The 18,743-nt window shown below is 43.1% G+C and overlaps 1 protein-coding gene across 1 annotated transcript in view; it reads right to left on the minus strand.

The window, feature by feature from the left end:
- Nucleotides 1–18,743, minus strand: part of LOC126253641 (protein Skeletor, isoforms B/C) — a 749,163-nt gene that overhangs the window by 221,467 nt on the left and 508,953 nt on the right. The window contains exon 4 of the mRNA XM_049955137.1: nucleotides 5,965–6,076. Within this exon, the coding sequence (XP_049811094.1) occupies nucleotides 5,965–6,076 (112 nt within the window). The remainder of the gene's footprint in view (nucleotides 1–5,964; nucleotides 6,077–18,743) is intronic.

Consider the following 18,743-nt stretch of genomic DNA (forward strand, 5'->3'; position numbering starts at 1 on the left):
TTCAGAGAGCCGGGCGCGCGCATACTAAAACTCGGGAGTCGCAGGTAGGTGCCCGGAGGAAGCAGACGCGTGCAGGCAGCTTTAAGGTAGGAGTCACGCTCGCTGCGCATTTACCCTAAGAAAACTTTAGCACGTAAATGAGAGAAGATATATAATAATTTCAAAATAGCTTTTGTTAGATAATGTTCAGACTTAGGATTTGTATGTCCACCGTTTGACGCAGTGAGCATTTTATAAATTATTTTGTAAGAGTGATTCGTGCTACAAAGATGTTGGAAATGGTAATTTTTGTGTATGACTTAAAAGTTTACCCAACAATAAAAGAACGTAAAAAAATGAGGCCTCTATGCAATATATACGTGCAGTTCATGGTTTGAAATCGATTTTCGAATAACTAAAGTTATCAGAGCGAAGTTATCTCAAGTAACAAATTTTATGCCATTGCACAACTGGAATTATTCAAGTCAAGATATAATTTCGTTAAGTAAACATCAGGACCATGAGTTAATTTTTCAGTACCATCTTAATGCCATTGCACAAACAGCATTATTCTCTTAAACTTGATTGCTGAGTCAAATACATGTTTCATTACTGGCAAAATGGAGGAATGCAAGAAACAAGTTCGCAGACACAGTCAGATGTAGGTTTGTTGAATAATTAATTTGAAACAATTTTATCATTGATACTTTCACAAATAAAAAAGGAAAGAATTTTGGTTAGATACTTTCAACAAGAGCTCGACTTAATGAGCTGTTCATGTACATCCGTCATGCATGGTTCATGTTTGAATAGCTGAGTCGGTAGAGCAATTGTTGGTGAAAGGTAAAGGTCCCACGTGCGGATCCCGTTCCAATGCCCAGTTTTAACCTGCCAGGAAGTTTCAAATCAGTCCACACTTCGTTGTGAGATGCGATTTAAGTTGTGGCTTATCGAATACCGAGGCAAAGTGGATCGCGACACGTTGCAACAGATTCTTTGACCCTAACGTAAACTGATATTTTATAAATTCAATGTTTGCTGTATGTAAGCCATGTTTTTAACAACAGCGCGACGTTGCTGATTTGTTGCTGATTTCGTATCTGCTACGTAATCCTTGTGAAATCGTATTTGCTGATCTCTATAAGAAATCCGCATTTCGAATGTTGGAACCAGATAAATTCATTACACTTTCTTTGCTGCCGCGAACTGAGGATCTATTACAACTAAAGATCGCGACTGGATAAATTGTTTCGTGCAGGATATCCCAAAGAAAGGAGGTGTTGACAGATGTGAAAATTACCGAACTATCGGTTTGATAAGTCACGGCTGCAAAATTCTAATGCGAATTCTTTACAGACGAATGGAAAAACTGGTAGAAGCCGACCTCAGGGAAGATCAGTTTGAATTCCTTAGAAATGTTGGATCACCTGAGGCATACTGATCCTACGACTTATCTTAGAAAACACGGTAGATTAAGGAAAGGCAAACCTACGTTTCTAGCATTTCTTGACTTAGAGAAAACGTTTGACAGTGTTGACTCGAATACTCTCTTCTAAATTATGAAGGTGCAGGGGTAAAATACAGGGAGTGAAAGGTTATTTACAATTTGTACAGAAACCAGATGGCAGTTATAAGAGTCGACGGTCATGAAAGGGGAGCAGTTGTCGGAAAGGGAGTGAGAAAGGGTTGTAGCCTATCCCCGATGTTATTCAATCTGTATATTGAGCAAGCAGTAAAGGAAACAAAAGAAAAATTCGGAGTAGGAATTAAAATCCACGGAGAAGAAATAAAAACCTTGAGGTTCGCCGATGACATTGTAATTCTTTCGGAGACAGAAAAGGACCTGGAAGAGCAGTTGAACGGAATGGACAGTGTCTTGAGAGGAGCATATAAGATGAACATCAACAAAAGCAAAACGAGGATAATGAATATAGTCGAGTTGGATGATGCTGAGGGAATTAGATTAGGAAATGAGACACTTAAAGTAGTAAAGGAGTTTTGCTATTTTCGGGAGCAAAATAACTGATGATATTCGAAGTAGAGAGGATATAAAATGTGGACTGGCAATGGCAAGGAAAGCGTTTCTGAAGAAGAGAAATTTGTTGGATTTAAATGTCAGGAAGTCGTTCCTGAAAGTATTTGATGGCGTGTAGCCATGTATGGAAGTGAAACATGGACGATAAATAGTTTGGACAAGAAGAGAATAGAAGCTTTCGAAATGTGGTGCTACAGAAGAATGCTGAAGATGAGATGGATAGATCACATAACTAATGATGAGGTATTGAATAGAACTGGGGAGGAGTTTGTGGCACAACTTGACTAGAAGAAGGAATAGGTTGGTATGACGTGTTCTGAGGCATCAAGGGGTCACCAATTTAGTATTGGAGGGCAGCGTGGAGGGAGACCAAGAGATGAATACACTAAGCAGATCCAGAAGGATGTACGTTGCAGCAGGTACTGGGAGATGAAGTAGCTTGCACAGGATAGAGTAGCACGGAGAGCTGTATCAAACCAGTCTCAGGACTGAAGACCACAACAAGAACGAAAACATCAACAACATCCTCTTTTGGCTAATTCCAAAATTGTATCACGTACTGATGTAAGAATATGTTGTGCAACATTTAATTTCAGTTAATAGAAGCCTTCAAAACTAAAGGCCAGTCACATAAAGTTAGAGAAGAAAAGATAATGTTTTAAACATAAAACTGGATACGAAACGTATCAGGTGAATTATCATTAATGTAATGTTAACCACAATATTAAATTCTCCGTAACTTTTGAAATACTGCTGACTCGCAAAATATAATACTAATTTTGGAATCAGTACAAGAAATCCTTTAAACATTTCACCGTCATTCTAAAGCTCGAAAAAAATACATTTTTTATTTTGCTAAGATGGCGGAAAATGTCGTGGAAGGAATAACTGACTTAAATATTGTTTTTACCGCATTTTGTATGCATTCCCACTGATTTAATGCTCAGAGGACAATTCTTTAATGTTTAAAGCTTTAGAAATTAAAACACTTCTTGCCACGAGGCTACTTTGTTGTACTATGAAATACATATATATAGTACGTTTTTGTGATTTCACATCCCTTAAACTGGTGGGCAGGGTATAGCATATCATGTTTTATTAAGAGATACGAGTTTTATGTTCACCAGAATATTTATTGTCTGTAGAGATTTCTGCGCCCAGTGCGTATTGTCCTCGCTATCGCCAAATTTTTATTCGTTATCGATTCTTTTACAAAGAAATGAAATACTGTGAAAATGTATCACTCATGATAATAGATGTTATATGTGTTTAATATTGGCTATGAGATTGCCAGAATTATTGTTCAAATTTTACATCGCGGATTCCGGATTGCAATCGAAGACATAAATAAATGTCTACTCTGGCCTATGGTGAGACTAAACCCTGTACTACAGCGTCATCGTAGTTATTTTTAGACTGTAAGATCAACTGTTTTTCATTTCAGGATAAAAGCATTTGTGGAATGGTTCGCACTGTCAGGTAACGGTGCGGCGATGTCGGTAGCGTGCTGTCGATGACTGGTATAATCAAATTTTTCCTCCTAATTTTTTCGAAATTATGTCTACGCCAACCATTAGGTCCACCTGCACAATCGAGGGAGCATTACAACACGCTGCTCTGTATACCAGTTACCTAAAGAAACTTTGACCGTCATTTTGTCGGAAGCCATTGCGTGTTGGCAATTAAGCCAAAACAGGTGTCCCTTTATTTTCATCCTTCTATCATCCTGGGAAGTTTCGACTGCATCAGAGAGCGACCTTGTTAGTGTTGGACCAATGCGTAAATCAAAGGCCAAAAAGAGAGATACAGGCAATTCTAGTTGTACAGTGTGAGGTGGCGTACCTGAAGCCAATAACTGATGAACAAACATAAAAACACAGGTGACAATCCACTAGATACACTGAAAAGCTCGTCGTACTAGAGTAGCATTTTTACATATAAGAAGTAAACCTGCCGAAGGGATACACTTACGATTTTGATCGGCTATGAACATTTTGTAGTGTAGAGCACAATAAGAGACACACATTTTTTACACGTGCCCATACGTTCGTGAAGCGGGTGAAACACCCCCTTGAAAAAAATAAAGTTTAATATGTTTGAATCAGTACCGTTGCAATTGTTACACGTGTAAAAAAAAACTTCGATTAAAGTCGCTATGGTTTTTAAATTACGTTACAACGGTACAATCACATTTGTCGAAAATGTCATTTTTTAGAAAACCCCTACCCCCACACTATTTTGTTTTTCATTTCGATATTTGACTAACAGCAACATATAACGTATAGTATTGTTACTACCAAACTCAATCATGTACTATGAAGTGCTATTTCAAAGACGTAATTGTAAAAAAGAAGCTAGAAATATCTCTATATTGCGGTAAGTAATCCCGCATGTTGCGTTGTTTGTGTATATTCTACATCTATCGTTACATATATAACAATTGTAAATTCAGGACACAATGTAACAATAGTACGAAAGGGATGGTTGCTACCAACCATATAGCAGAGGAGCTAAGTCGCAGATAGGCACCACACAAAAACTGTCGGAAAGCGAGCTTTCAGCCAACAGGGTGTCGAAAATAGCTGCCAGAACTGTGGTAGTGTTTGTGAGTTGCGTTTGCGTGAATGTGTGTGTGTGTGTGTGTGTGTGTGTGTTGTCTATTTTCGACAAAGGCCATGTTGGCCTAAAGCTCACTTATCGACAGTCTTTTTGTTGAGCCTATCTGCGACTCAGCACCTCTGCTGTATGGTGAGTAGCAACTATATATTGAAACTTCCTGGCAGATTAAAACTGTGTGCCGGACCGAGACTCGAACGTGGGACCTTTGCCTTTCGCGGGCAAGTGCTCCACCATCTCAGCTACCCAAGCACGACTCACGTCCCGTCCCCAGAGCTTTACTTCCGCCAGTACCTCGTCTCCTACTTTCCAAACTTCACAGAAGCTCTCCTGCGAACCTTGCAGAACTAGCTAGCACTCCTGGAAGAAAGGATATTGCGTAAACATGGCTTAGCCACAGCCTGGGGGATGTTTCCAGAATGAGATTTTTACTCTGCAGTGGAGTGTGCGCTGATATGAAACTTCCTGGCAGATGCCGGACCGAGACTCGAACTCCGGACCTTTGCTTTTCGCGGGCAAGTGCTCCACCATCTGAGCTACCCAAGCACGACTCACGCCCCGTCCCCACAGCTTTACTTCCGCCAGTATCTCGTTCCCTACAGCAGGAGAGCTTCTGTGAAGTATGGAAAGTAGGAGACGATGTACTGGCGGAAGTAAAGCTGTGGGGAGGGGGCGTGAGTCGTGCTTGGGTAGCTCAGATGGTAGAGCACTTGCCCGCGAAAAGCAAAGGTCCCAAGTTCGGGTCTCGGTCCGGCACACAGTTTCAATCGGCCAGGAAGTTTCATATCAGCGCACACTCCGCTGCAGAGTGAAAATCTCTTTCTGGAACTATATATTCTTTTAAGTGTGCGAAACAGTTTTCAGCTTTTATTTAATTATGTTATATTTGAAATTTTTTGTACGTTAATGTAAATCTGCACAGTAATGAGGAATCGTAGAACTGATCGGGCAAATAAAAAATGCTGAATAGGGAGATATTTCGAAGAAATGACTTCCTGGGCAAATATGGACGCACCCTTGTATCATACATTAAAAAACACCGTACTTTTATTTGACTTTGTTTATATCCATGTCATCTGTGTTCATTCAGAGGTAATAACCTCAGTGTTTTTTCAAGGGGATGTTTCACCCCTTTAACCAACAATATGGGCATATATAAACAAGTATGTGTCTCTCGTTTTGCTATACAACATACTTAAAGCTGATCGAAATCGAAGTGTATCCCTTGGGTATGTCTACTTGTAAGTATGTATGACAGTCGCTCGAAATATGAGCAGAATCGCTACAGCTATAAGTGACGCTGCTGTGTTGAGTGCAGCAAATGACGTACTCACCGTGAACCGCCGGCACCAGACGCTCAGCCACTTGATGTCGCGGATCCGCTTGCCCCCGGGCAGCCTCAGGATCACGTCCGTGTTGTTGTAAGCCTTCAGCATTGGAGGCTCTCTGAAACAGTGAGCACACACCGCTGTACAGCGCACACAGGGTACACACCGGTCCAAAGCTGAAAGGCGTCCACTTAGGCACGAACGCCCGTCACAGAAGTGTTCGTGCGCGCTACGATAGTCTCTTGTCAGCCTCAAAGATCTGCTGTGTCTGCTAGCGCGTTGCAACTCTGGGCAGGAACTACAAGATGTACGTAGGGACGCAGCCGACGCAGGGCACGGCAGGGCAGCTCACGTTTTTGTGACTAATCGGGTGTAAATACAATACCAGAAATTGAGGTGCAGGGCAGGACAGCACAGTCCTTGCTTGTGCACCGGGCTGGGATGCAGTTTACTGCTCGAGCAACCGTAAGTGTTCCTGAAGGCTGGTGTCTCACAATGAGGACAACGAACTTAAAGTTATTGGAAATAACTTACATCTCAAACTGAGGGTCCTACAGAATTGGACATTTCCTCGCTAATCAAGTACCGATGTTATAAAGAACGACCAAAGAAAATGAAGAGACTTGATGCTTCCAAGCTTACGAGTACCCAACATTTCATTGTATAACATGAACAAAAGGCAAAGGAAAGAGCGCTTGAACGTAAAAAGATTGAACACTCAATGCGCCATTGACCCACTCTACCATTTCTTCTTGTCGATGTACCAAGCAACTAAAGATATACCACCTACAACATTTCATTCGTGGTAAAATATTTGAATTTACTTCGCAGACTGAGGCATCTCTCCCAGGAATTCACAATCCTCCAGCTAAAGAACTCGAACCACCCCAGAATTACAATGCACCAAGTGCTTCATAGCCATCGTACTCGTCGGAAGCCAGTGGTACGTCTTTGGTACTTGATCAGAACTCAGCAGACGTGCCTTCAAGTGCAGCTGCTGGATCTTGGCTCATATCGTGAATAGCAACAACAATTTCCCAGATTAATTTTCCAAAGTAAGCTATGTAGCTCTTCATTATGTCATGATTAGGGAAGACATTTCAGTAAAATTTACTTCAACAACACGGCGAGTTTTTCTTCGCTTCCAATTGGGTTTTGGGCAATACACCCTTCAAAATATATAAATTTCCGCCAAAGCTGGTGAACTTCATGCAACTGACTCTAATTTAAACGGTGATAGTTCATGAGCTGTTTATCAGAAAACTTCTGACGTCAAAGCGCGTTCGCCATGAGTATTTCGCTTATTCCTGTATCCGCTTTTACATTCTGATTTGTTCCGTTTTGATATGTTATACAGGGTGGTCCTACGATAGTGACCGGGGCAAATATCTCACGAAATAAGCATCAAACGAAAAAACTACAAAGAACGAAACTCGTCTAGCATGAAGCGGGAAATCAGATGGCGCAATATTTGGCCCGCTAGATGGCGCTGCCATAGGTCAAACGGATATCAGCTATGTTTTTTAAAATAGGAATCCCACTTTTAGTACATATTCGTGTAGTACGCAAAGAAATATGAATGTTTTAGTTGGACCACTTTTTTCGCTTTGTGATAGATGGCGCTATAATAGTCGCAAACGTATAAGTACGTGGTATTACGTAACATTCCGCCAGTGCGGACGGTATTTGCTTCGTGATAAAATGGACCGTTTATCAATTGCGGAAAAGGTCGATATCGTGTTGATATACGGCTATTATGATCAAAATGCCCAACGGGCGTGTGCTGTGTATGCTGCTCGGTATCCTGGACGACATCATCTAAGCGTCCGGACCGTTCGCCAGACAGTTACGTTATTTAAGGAAACAGGAAGTGTTCAGCCACGTGTGAAACGTCAACCACGACCTGCAACAAATGATGATGGCCAAGTAGGTGTTTTAGCTGCTGTCCCGGCTAATCCGCGCATCAGTAACAGACAAACTGCGCGAGAATCGAGAATCTCAAAAACGTCGGTGTTGAGAATGCTACATCAACATCGACTGCACCCGTACCATATTTCTATGCACCAGGAATTGCATGGCGACGACTTTGAACGTCGTGTACAGTTCTGCCACTGGGCACAAGAGAAATTACGGGACGATGACAGATTTTTTGCACGCGTTCTATTTAGCAACGAAGCGTCATTCACCAACAGCGGTAACGTAAACCAGCATAAGTTGCACTGTTGGGCAACGGAAAATCCACGATGGCTGCGACAAGTGGAACATCAGCGACCTTGGCGGATTAATGTATGGTGCGGCATTATGGGAGGAAGGATACTGGTATGCCCCCATTTTATCGATGGCAATCTAAATGGTATGCTGATTTCCTGCGTAATGTTCTACCGATGTTACTACAAGATGTTTCACTGCATGACAGAATGGCGATGTACTTCCAACATGATGGATGACCGGCACATAGCTCGCGTGCAATTGAAGCGGTATTGAATAGCGTATTTCATGACAGGTGGATTGGTCGTCGAAGCACCATACCATGGCCCGCACGTTCACCGGATCTGACGTCCCCGGCTTTCTTCCTGTGGGGAAAATTGAAGCATATTTGCTATAGTGATCCACCGACAACGCCTGACAACATGTATCAGCGCATTGTCAATGCATGTGCGAACATTACGGAAGGCGAACTACTCGCTGTTGAGAGGAATATCGTTACACGTATTGCCAAATGCATTGAGGTTGACGGACATCATTTTGAGCACTGATTGCATTATTGTGGTATTTACAGGTAATCACGCTATAACAGCATGCGTACTCAGAAAAGATAAGTTCACAAAGGTACATGTATCACATTGGAAATAAAATGTTCAAACGTACCTATGTTCTGTATTTTAATTTAAAAAGCCTACCTGTTACCAACTGTTCGTCTAAAATTGTGAGCCGTAGGTTTGTGACTATTACAGCGCCATCTATCAGAAAGGGAAAAAAGTGGTCCAACTAAAACATTCATATTTCCTTACGAACTACACGAATATGTAATAAAAAATGGGGGTTCCTATATAAGAAAACACAGTTGATATACGTTTGACCTATGGCAGCGCCGCCTAGCGGGCCAAACATAGAAACATCTGGTTTCCCCCTTGATGCTACACGAGTTTCGTTCTACGTCGTTTTTTCATTTGACGCTTATTTATTAAGATATTTGGCCCGGTCACGATCAATGGACCACCCTGTATAATAGCATCAGCATGTCCTTTTCCTGACCAGAAACCGACAATGAATTAAGGTTCGTGAGTTCGACCATACCTTCACAGGGAAAGACTGCGCCCTGGATCAGCAAGAAAAGACTGCGTGACAATAGCTTAACTGCCTCCTAATACGCGCACACTCTGTGTCCCAAAGCATTTCCTTCGCTGCGCTGCTCTGCCACGCCCTGTGCTCTCCACCCGATGCGTCCCGACTTGAGCCTGGCCTAATGAGAAGAGCGAGCTTTGACAGGCGTCGCCCCGTCAATACGCTGAGCGACGTATTTAGGTTTGGCAGAGAAGAGGGACACTGTTCTTCCGATCCTACCGCGGTGACGATCCGACGTGCCGATTTGCCTCGTAGTATAAACGCTTTGCCTTGTGATACCGAAACGGGCACATTTAACCGACTAAGTTCTGTATTCTGTTGAGATTGTTGCACATTTGCACTGCATTTACCTAAATGTACATGACGCGGATTTTCAAGTAATTGAGAATTAGTCTTCTTTTCGTAACACAGTTTGCAATAATATATGGTGTAGGGAACGTCAGGTTTCTGGTCGCACCTTCTTCTTCTTTACAATACAAGGGGATCAGTACGAGAGTTGTAAAACTATCTCAGGCTCCCGTAGACTATCATAAGTAAGGGTAGACTGGTTTTCTTGGTAGCGCTGGTCGGTTACGGTCGTACCTGCGTTACCTGTACGTTAGGCATGTTGCATACCTATTGGGCGTTACCTCAGAACGATCGATTTCTTTATGTACACGTTCAGTGCTTTCCTAGATTCCTCTAATAATCGGGAGCGGTGAACCGTCTAGAAACTGACCCAGGATATATAAATGGCCGCACAACCTGAGGAACATTTTTGTTCTACATAGTTAGCCTACTGTCACTGGCTTAGAAATAAACAGTATTTATAGTAAAATTGAACTTTTAAATATTTAATTCGGGTTTTATTCGAAAATTATTGATTTTTATCGTGAAACAGTGGGATGTTGCAGTAAAAATTAAGAAAACAATGCAGAATTATCATACAGCGCTAGAAAACAAGGTAAGAAAGGTAAAATACAAAAAACCGCAGAACAAAAATACATCAAACAATTCTTCAATACTTCGTTGAACTTATGTAAAACATCTTTCTGTTATTCATGAACAACTTCTAAATTTATCAATAATAACAGGAAACTCTCACCTTTAGTCATAATGAAGAATTTTCTACTAAGTACAAAATAACAGAAGTAGCTATGTATATCTTTTTACGTTAATGCTTGTGATTTGTACTTGCATCAAAAGTAATTGCTTCAGTTACACAAAATTGCAGAAGTTATGTGATCAACTAATTTTTATTATTTATAAAATGCAGTTTTTATTGTGTAAGGATATAAAATACAAAAAAGAATAACATTGAATGATGTGAAATTCCAATTATGTAGAAAAAAAATCGTGAGCTCCTAGTTTGCCTCTTACAGATTCGTTTATGTTTCTTTCCCTACCAACGCTACGAATATTACGTGTAATCCTACCACTTACTACATTATTTATATAGTGTACCAAAACTACCGAATCGTATTTCGATACAATGCGGCTCTAATCAGTATTTATTTTAATGTAATCATTCGAACCCCCCCATGAACCATGGACCTTGCCGTTGGTGGGGAGGCTTGCGTGCCTCAGCGATACAGATGGCCGTACCGTAGGTGCAACCACAACGGAGGGGTATCTGTTGAGAGGCCAGACAAACATGTGGTTCCTGAAGAGGGGCAGCAGCCTTTTCAGTAGTTGCAGGGGCAACAGTCTGGATGATTGACTGATCTGGCCTTGTAACATTAACCAAAACGGCCTTGCTGTGCTGGTACTGCGAACGGCTGAAAGCAAGGGGAAACTACAGCCGTAATTTTTCCCGAGGACATGCAGCTCTACTGTATGATTAAATGATGATGGCGTCCTCTTGGGTAAAATATTCCGGAGGTAAAATAGTCCCCCATTCGGATCTCCGGGCGGGGACTACTCAAGAGGACGTCGTTATCAGGAGAAAGAAAACTGGCGTTCTACGGATCGGAGCGTGGAATGTCAGATCACTTAATCGGGCAGGTAGGTTAGAAAATTTAAAAAGGGAAATGGATAGGTTAAAGTTAGATATAGTGGGAATTAGTGAAGTTCGGTGGCAGGAGGAACAAGACTTTTGGTCAGGTGATTACAGGGTTATAAATACAAAATCAAATAGGGGTAATGCAGGAGTAGGTTTAATAATGAATAAAAAAATAGGAGTGCGGGTTAGCTACTACAAACAGCATAGTGAACGCATTATTGTGGCCAAGATAGACACAAAGCCCATGCCTACTACACTAGTACAAGTTTATATGCCAACTAGCTCTGCAGATGATGAAGAAATAGATGAAATGTATGACGAGATAAAAGAAATTATTCAGGTAGTGAAGGGAGACGAAAATTTAATAGTCATGGGTGACTGGAATTCGTCAGTAGGAAAAGGGAGAGAAGGAAACATAGTAGGTGAATATGGATTGGGGGGAAGGAATGAAAGAGGAAGCCGCCTTGTAGAATTTTGCACAGAGCATAACTTAATCATAGCTAACACTTGGTTCAAGAATCATGAAAGGAGGCTGTATACATGGAAGAAGCCAGGAGATACTGACAGGTTTCAGATAGATTATATAATGGTAAGACAGAGATTTAGGAACCAGGTTTTAAATTGTAAGACATTTCCTGGGGCAGATGTGGATTCTGACCACAATCTATTGGTTATGAACTGCAGATTCAAACTGAAGAAACTGCAAAAAGGTGGGAATTTAAGGAGATGGGACCTGGATAAACTGAAAGAACCAGAGGTTGTAGAGAGTTTCAGGGAGAGCATAAGGGAACAATTGACAGGAATGGGGGAAAGAAATACAGTAGAAGAAGAATGGGTAGCTCTGAGGGAAGTGGTGAAGGCAGCAGAGGATCAAGTAGGTAAAAAGACGAGGGCTAATAGAAATCCTTGGGTAACAGAAGAAATATTGAATTTAATTGATGAAAGGAGAAAATATAAAAATGCAGTAAATGAAGCAGGCAAAAAGGAATACAAACGTCTCAAAAATGAGATGGACAGGAAGTGCAAAATGGCTAAGCAGGGATGGCTAGAGGACAAATGTAAGGATGTAGAGGCTTGTCTCACTAGGGGTAAGATAGATACTGCCTACAGGAAAATTAAAGAGACCTTTGGAGAGAAGAGAACCACTTCTATGAATATCAAGAGCTCAGATGGAAACCCAGTTCTAAGCAAAGAAGGGAAGGTAGAAAGGTGGAAGGAGTATATAGAGGGTTTATACAAGGGAGATGTACTTGAGGACAATATTATGGAAATGGAAGAGGATGTAGATGAAGATGAAATGGGAGATAAGATACTGCGTGCAGAGTTTGACAGAGCACTGAAAGACCTGAGTCGAAACAAGGCCCCGGGAGTAGACAACATTCCACTAGAACTACTGATGGCCTCGGGAGAGCCAGTCATGACAAAACTCTACCATCTGGTGAGCACGATGTATGAGACAGGCGAAATACCCTCAGACTTCAAGAAGAATATAATAATTCCAATCCCAAAGAAAGCAGGTGTTGACAGATGTGAAAATTACCGAACTATCAGTTTAATAAGTCACAGCTGCAAAATACTAACGCGAATTCTTTACAGACGAATGGAAAAACTGGTAGAAGCTGACCTCGGGGAAGATCAGTTTGGATTCCGTAGGAATGTTGGAACACGTGAGGCAATACTGACCTTACGACTTATCTTGGAAGAAAGATTAAGAAAAGGCAAACCTACGTTTCTAGCATTTGTAGACTTAGAGAAAGCTTTTGACAATGTTGACTGGAATACTCTCTTTCAAATTCTGAAGGTGGCAGGGGTAAAATACAGGGAGCGAAAGGCTATTTACAATTTGTACAGAAACCAGATGGCAGTTATAAGAGTCGAGGGGCATGAAAGGGAAGCAGTGGTTGGGAAAGGAGTGAGACAGGGTTGTAGCCTCTCCCCGATGTTATTCAATCTGTATATTGAGCAAGCAGTAAAGGAAACAAAAGAAAAATTCGGAGTAGGTATTAAAATTCATGGGGAAGAAGTAAAAACTTTGAGGTTCGCCGATGACATTGTAATTCTGTCAGAGACAGCAAAGGACTTGGAAGAGCAGTTGAACGGAATGGACAGTGTCTTGACAGGAGGATATAAGATGAACATCAACAAAAGCAAAACGAGGATAATGGAATGTAGTCAAATTAAGTCGGGTGATGCTGAGGGAATTAGATTAGGAAATGAGACACTTAAAGTAGTAAAGGAGTTTTGCTATTTAGGGAGTAAAATAACCGATGATGGTCGAAGTAGAGAGGATATAAAATGTAGACTGGCAATGGCAAGGAAAGCGTTTCTCAAGAAGAGAAATTTGTTAACATCGAGTATAGATTTAGGTGTCAGGAAGTCGTTTCTGAAAGTATTTGTATGGAGTGTAGCCATGTATGGAAGTGAGACATGGACGATAACTAGTTTGGACAAGAAGAGAATAGAAGCTTTCGAAATGTGGTGCTACAGAAGAATGCTGAAGATAAGGTGGGTAGATCACGTAACTAATGAGGAGGTATTGAATAGGATTGGAGAGAAGAGAAGTTTGTGGCACAACTTGACTAGAAGAAGGGATCGGTTGGTAGGACATGTTTTGAGGCATCAAGGGATCACAAATTTAGCATTGGAGGGCAGCGTGGAGGGTAAAAATCGTAGAGGGAGACCAAGAGATCAATACACTAAGCAGATTCAGAAGGATGTAGGTTGCAGTAGGTACTGGGAGATGAAGAAGCTTGCACAGGATAGAGTAGCATGGAGAGCTGCATCAAACCAGTCTCAGGACTGAAGACCACAACAACAACAACAATCATTCGAAGTTTCAAGATATCTCAACGCTCTTCCACTGTTAAGATTTCAGTAACTAATAACAATAACATTTCCTAATTTTTCTTTTGTCTGTTGTAGCTGGTGGGATGTACAATTATGGTCCGTTGAATTGTATCTATCCATGAAGTATGTTATCCGGCAATCCACATTAATCATAAAACTACATTTTAGTATGGTTGAGATCTTAACAATTTATTTCCTCATCCCGGTATTTGTTTAATGATTTTTTCCATGTGTTCCATACCTCAATACGTGCTCGCTGAAGAACTAGCTTCTTTATAAGTGTTCATTCATTTTTATTTGCATTTAATGCTCGTGTGAAGCGCCCTGCATTAAACGATGAACACAATTATGTTAGAATTTCAGTTAAGTGGGTAATTATATGTCGCTGTGGAATTTCGTAATACGAACTGGTGGAATCGGAGACATCAAGATAATTTCTGATGCCACGCAAGCTCAGGGTTATTCAGAATACCAGTTAGCAACTACTTGTATCTATAAGACACAATTTATTTACATGTACAGCCAGGAGATGCGTGAGGTCCACAATGTGGATTCTACACTCCTGGAAATGGAAAAAAGAACACATTGACACCGGTGTGTTAAACCCACCATACTTGCTCCGGACACTGCGAGAGGGCTGTACAAGCAATGATCACACGCACGGCACAGCGGACACACCAGGAACCGCGGTGTTGGCCGTCGAATGGCGCTAGCTGCGCAGCATTTGTGCACCGCCGCCGTCAGTGTCAGCCAGTTTGCCGTGGCAGACGGAGCTCCATCGCAGTCTTTAACACTGGTAGCATGCCGCGACAGCGTGGACGTGAACCGTATGTGCAGTTGACGGACTTTGAGCGAGGGCGTATAGTGGGCATGCGGGAGGCCGGGTGGACGTACCGCCGAATTGCTCAACACGTGGGGCGTGAGGTCTCCACAGTACATCGATGTTGTCGCCAGTGGTCGGCGGAAGGTGCACGTGCCCGTCGACCTGGGACCGGACCGCAGCGACGCACGGATGCACGCCAAGACCGTAGGATCCTACGCAGTGCCGTAGGGGACCGCACCGCCACTTCCCAGCAAATTAGGGACACTGTTGCTCCTGGGGTATCGGCGAGGACCATTCGCAACCGTCTCCATGAAGCTGGGCTACGGTCCCGCACACCGTTAGGCCGTCTTCCGCTCACGCCCCAACATCGTGCAGCCCGCCTCCAGTGGTGTCGCGACAGGCGTGAATGGAGGGACGAATGGAGACGTGTCGTCTTCAGCGATGAGAGTCGCTTCTGCCTCGGTGCCAATGATGGTCGTATGCGTGTTTGGCGCCGTGCAGGTGAGCGCCACAATCAGGACTGCATACGACCGAGGCACACAGGGCCAACACCCGGCATCATGGTGTGGGGAGCGATCTCCTACACTGGCCGTACACCACTGGTGATCGTCGAGGGGACACTGAATAGTGCACGGTACATCCAAACCGTCATCGAACCCATCGTTCTACCATTCCTAGACCGGCAAGGGAACGTGCTGTTCCAACAGGACAATGCACGTCCGCATGTATCCCGTGCCACCCAACGTGCTCTAGAAGGTGTAAGTCAACTACCCTGGCCAGCAAGATCTCCGGATCTGTCCCCCATTGAGCATGTTTGGGACTGGATGAAGCGTCGTCTCACGCGGTCTGCACGTCCAGCACGAACGCTGGTCCAACTGAGGCGCCAGGTGGAAATGGCATGGCAAGCCGTTCCACAGGACTACATCCAGCATCTCTACGATCGTCTCCATGGGAGAATAGCAGCCTGCATTGCTGCGAAAGGTGGATATACACTGTACTAGTGCCGACATTGTGCATGCTCTGTTGCCTGTGTCTATGTGCCTGTGGTTCTGTCAGTGTGATCATGTGATGTATCTGACCCCAGGAATGTGTCAATAAAGTTTCCCCTTCCTGGGACAATGAATTCACGGTGTTCTTATTTCAATTTCCAGGAGTGTATTTTCAGTTTTCTCTTGGTTAACGTCTTTTAGTTCCCATTTCTTCCGCTGCGTTCACGAAATCCTTTACTACTCCGAAAGTTTAGTCATTACAGCTATGTTCCTTTTATTTACATGTGGGTGAAATATGGTGTAAAGGTGCAACATTTGAGGGCATAAAATCAGGATCATGATGATATAAGAACCCCAAGGTTGAAGTTAAATAAAGGAGGTATGGCTTTCAAAGCAGACTCAAATGTCATCAGCTGCTTCACAACATCTGCTGGATAAAGGCTTCCAGTAAACTATTTGCAGTGTTTCCAGCTACAGAAGGTGTAGCAGGAGCGATGGCGAAGGAGTGCTACAAGTTTCCAGCAGTAAAGTCGTCTCACCTGGCTGCTAAGGTGGATACAGGCCGGCCGGCAGAGTGTTTAAGGTAATTAGACGGCAATATTTTGCAAGGGGTGTGGCGACTGGTGCATGGGTGGAGGGGAGGGGGGCAAGGTAGGGAGGGGGGGAGAGGAGGGGAGTAGGAAGGTTTGCTTTTTTCCTCGAAGGAGCTATTACAGAATTCTCACCCACCCAATTAGAGTAGGGATTTCTGAATAAGGAGAGTAACAGGGGGACGACATTCCTTCTTTCTTTCTTTCACTGGTGCCATGTCCCGCACTGACGCGGGGTCGGCATTGTTAGGAACGGATTTGGCACGGTTAGTGGAAAGGGGTGGCCGGATGCCCTTCCTGCCACCACCCCGTACCCCCCCCCCCCTCCCCCCCCCCCCCCCCCCCGGGACGGAATTAGTGTACCCCAGCTGTCTGCATCTAGTATAATTCATGGAATAGTGCGAACGTGTTCAGATGTCGGCGAGTCGTGTAACTGAGGCGGAACGTGGGGACCAGCCCAGTATTCACCTCGTGGGATGTGGAAAACCGCCTAAAAACCACATCCAGGCTGGCTAGCACACCGGCCCTCGTCGTTAACCCGCCGGGAGGATTCGATCCGAGGCCGGCGCGCCTATCCGAGTCCAGGAAGCAGCGGGTTAGCGCTCTCGGCTATCCTGGCGGGTTAACAGGGGGACGACATTATGGGGCGAAATAACTAGTTCTAAATTAGGAATTAGAAGCGCTGCGAATAATCTGAAGTAATAAGGCGTTTCAAAAATGAAAGGAAGACTCCTGTTAAAGTGGCAAGTCTCTTGTTTGGATATTACGTGATAAGCCAGTATTCTCCAAGAAGGAGAGGTGGTTTGCCTACTGGTGGGGTACCTACCGAGTGCCGATTGGCACAGTTGAAGGTCGTGCAGTTGAACGTGATGCGGTCACCCAGCTCGCTATGGCCACTGGACAGGACCTCACTCTTGGCTGTGAGCTGACAGAGCAATCACGTCCCGCTGGTGGTATGCGAGACTGGATAAGTACGGCCGGGATGAGAAAACATTTTGTGGAAATGCTGTAGCACACATGGATTAGATGCGTGGATATTTTTTATCTGTTTATCTGCCATTTGTTTATCTGTCTTAAAATTTCTGAGATTTTTCTTCCGTATGTCATAATAAATGTATTTAATTAATGGTGAATAAACGTTTGCTATACTGGATGGTATGAAAGTATCATTGCAGCCCGTGAGTAAGAACCTGCAGTTGATGATACATTCTATTAGGAAAGCTGATTCGCTGCTCTGGCTTAGAAATGAAATACATCAGGACTTTCTCCTTGCTTTTCTAGGTATTAAAGCCAGGCGGAGACCCTGTTGTAGAATATGTGATTTTCTTTTGTTATGTATCAGCGTCACCAGTCGACTGTCAACAGGGCCTTAGTTAAACCGCAATATAACAAGCTGTGGAAGAGAGTGGATAGGTAGTAAAAGTACTAAGGAAATAGAGCAGGTACTGTGAAAGGCAATACATAACCAACCGCCCAAATTCAAATAACCCTGCAAGCGTATCGAAAAGACCCTGCTTTGTTTTTGGATTGTCTGGTTTTCGCTCTTAGTAAACGTTCCGTAGGCAGATAAGGATTGTTGCTCCGTTTACGAATTTTCGCTTTCGTATCGAGAGTGTATCCATAACGATTTCTGTTTTACGGGCATTAGGCCGTGATCCAAGGTGTGATTCTGTGCTTAACGTTTCGTCCTTTAATGCTGAAAACGACGTCAGAAGCTCTAAAAACTCAAGCGAGTTTCAAATACAGAGCCTTTCTAGCCTCTGATGATTTCTCCAGCATTAAAGGACGAAACTTTAAGCACAGAGTCACGAATTAAACCACGGCCTAACGCTCGTAAGACAAAAAAGTCCAAGACTGCAGCCTGGATTATACGAGGGTCACTCCAAAAGAAATGCACACTACTTTTTTTTTTAAATCCATCTTTTATTCTAGATGTTTGAAAGTTTTGCAGTGTGTAGATAAATTCTTTAGGAACAATATTTTCATTTCTGCACATAATTTACATACCTCTCAACTGCCTTACGCCATCTTGGAACCAGCGCCTGTATACCCGCACGGTAAAATTCTGGACCAACCTGTTGGAGCCACTGTTTGGCAGCGTGCACAAGGGAGTCATCACCTTCAAACCTTGTTCCACGAAGAGAGTCTTTCACTTTCCCAAAGAGATGATAGTCACATGGAGCCAGGTCAGGACTGTAAGGCGGGTGTTT

Source organism: Schistocerca nitens, chromosome 4, assembly GCF_023898315.1.
Source record: "Schistocerca nitens isolate TAMUIC-IGC-003100 chromosome 4, iqSchNite1.1, whole genome shotgun sequence".
Classification (NCBI taxonomy): domain Eukaryota; kingdom Metazoa; phylum Arthropoda; class Insecta; order Orthoptera; family Acrididae; genus Schistocerca; species Schistocerca nitens.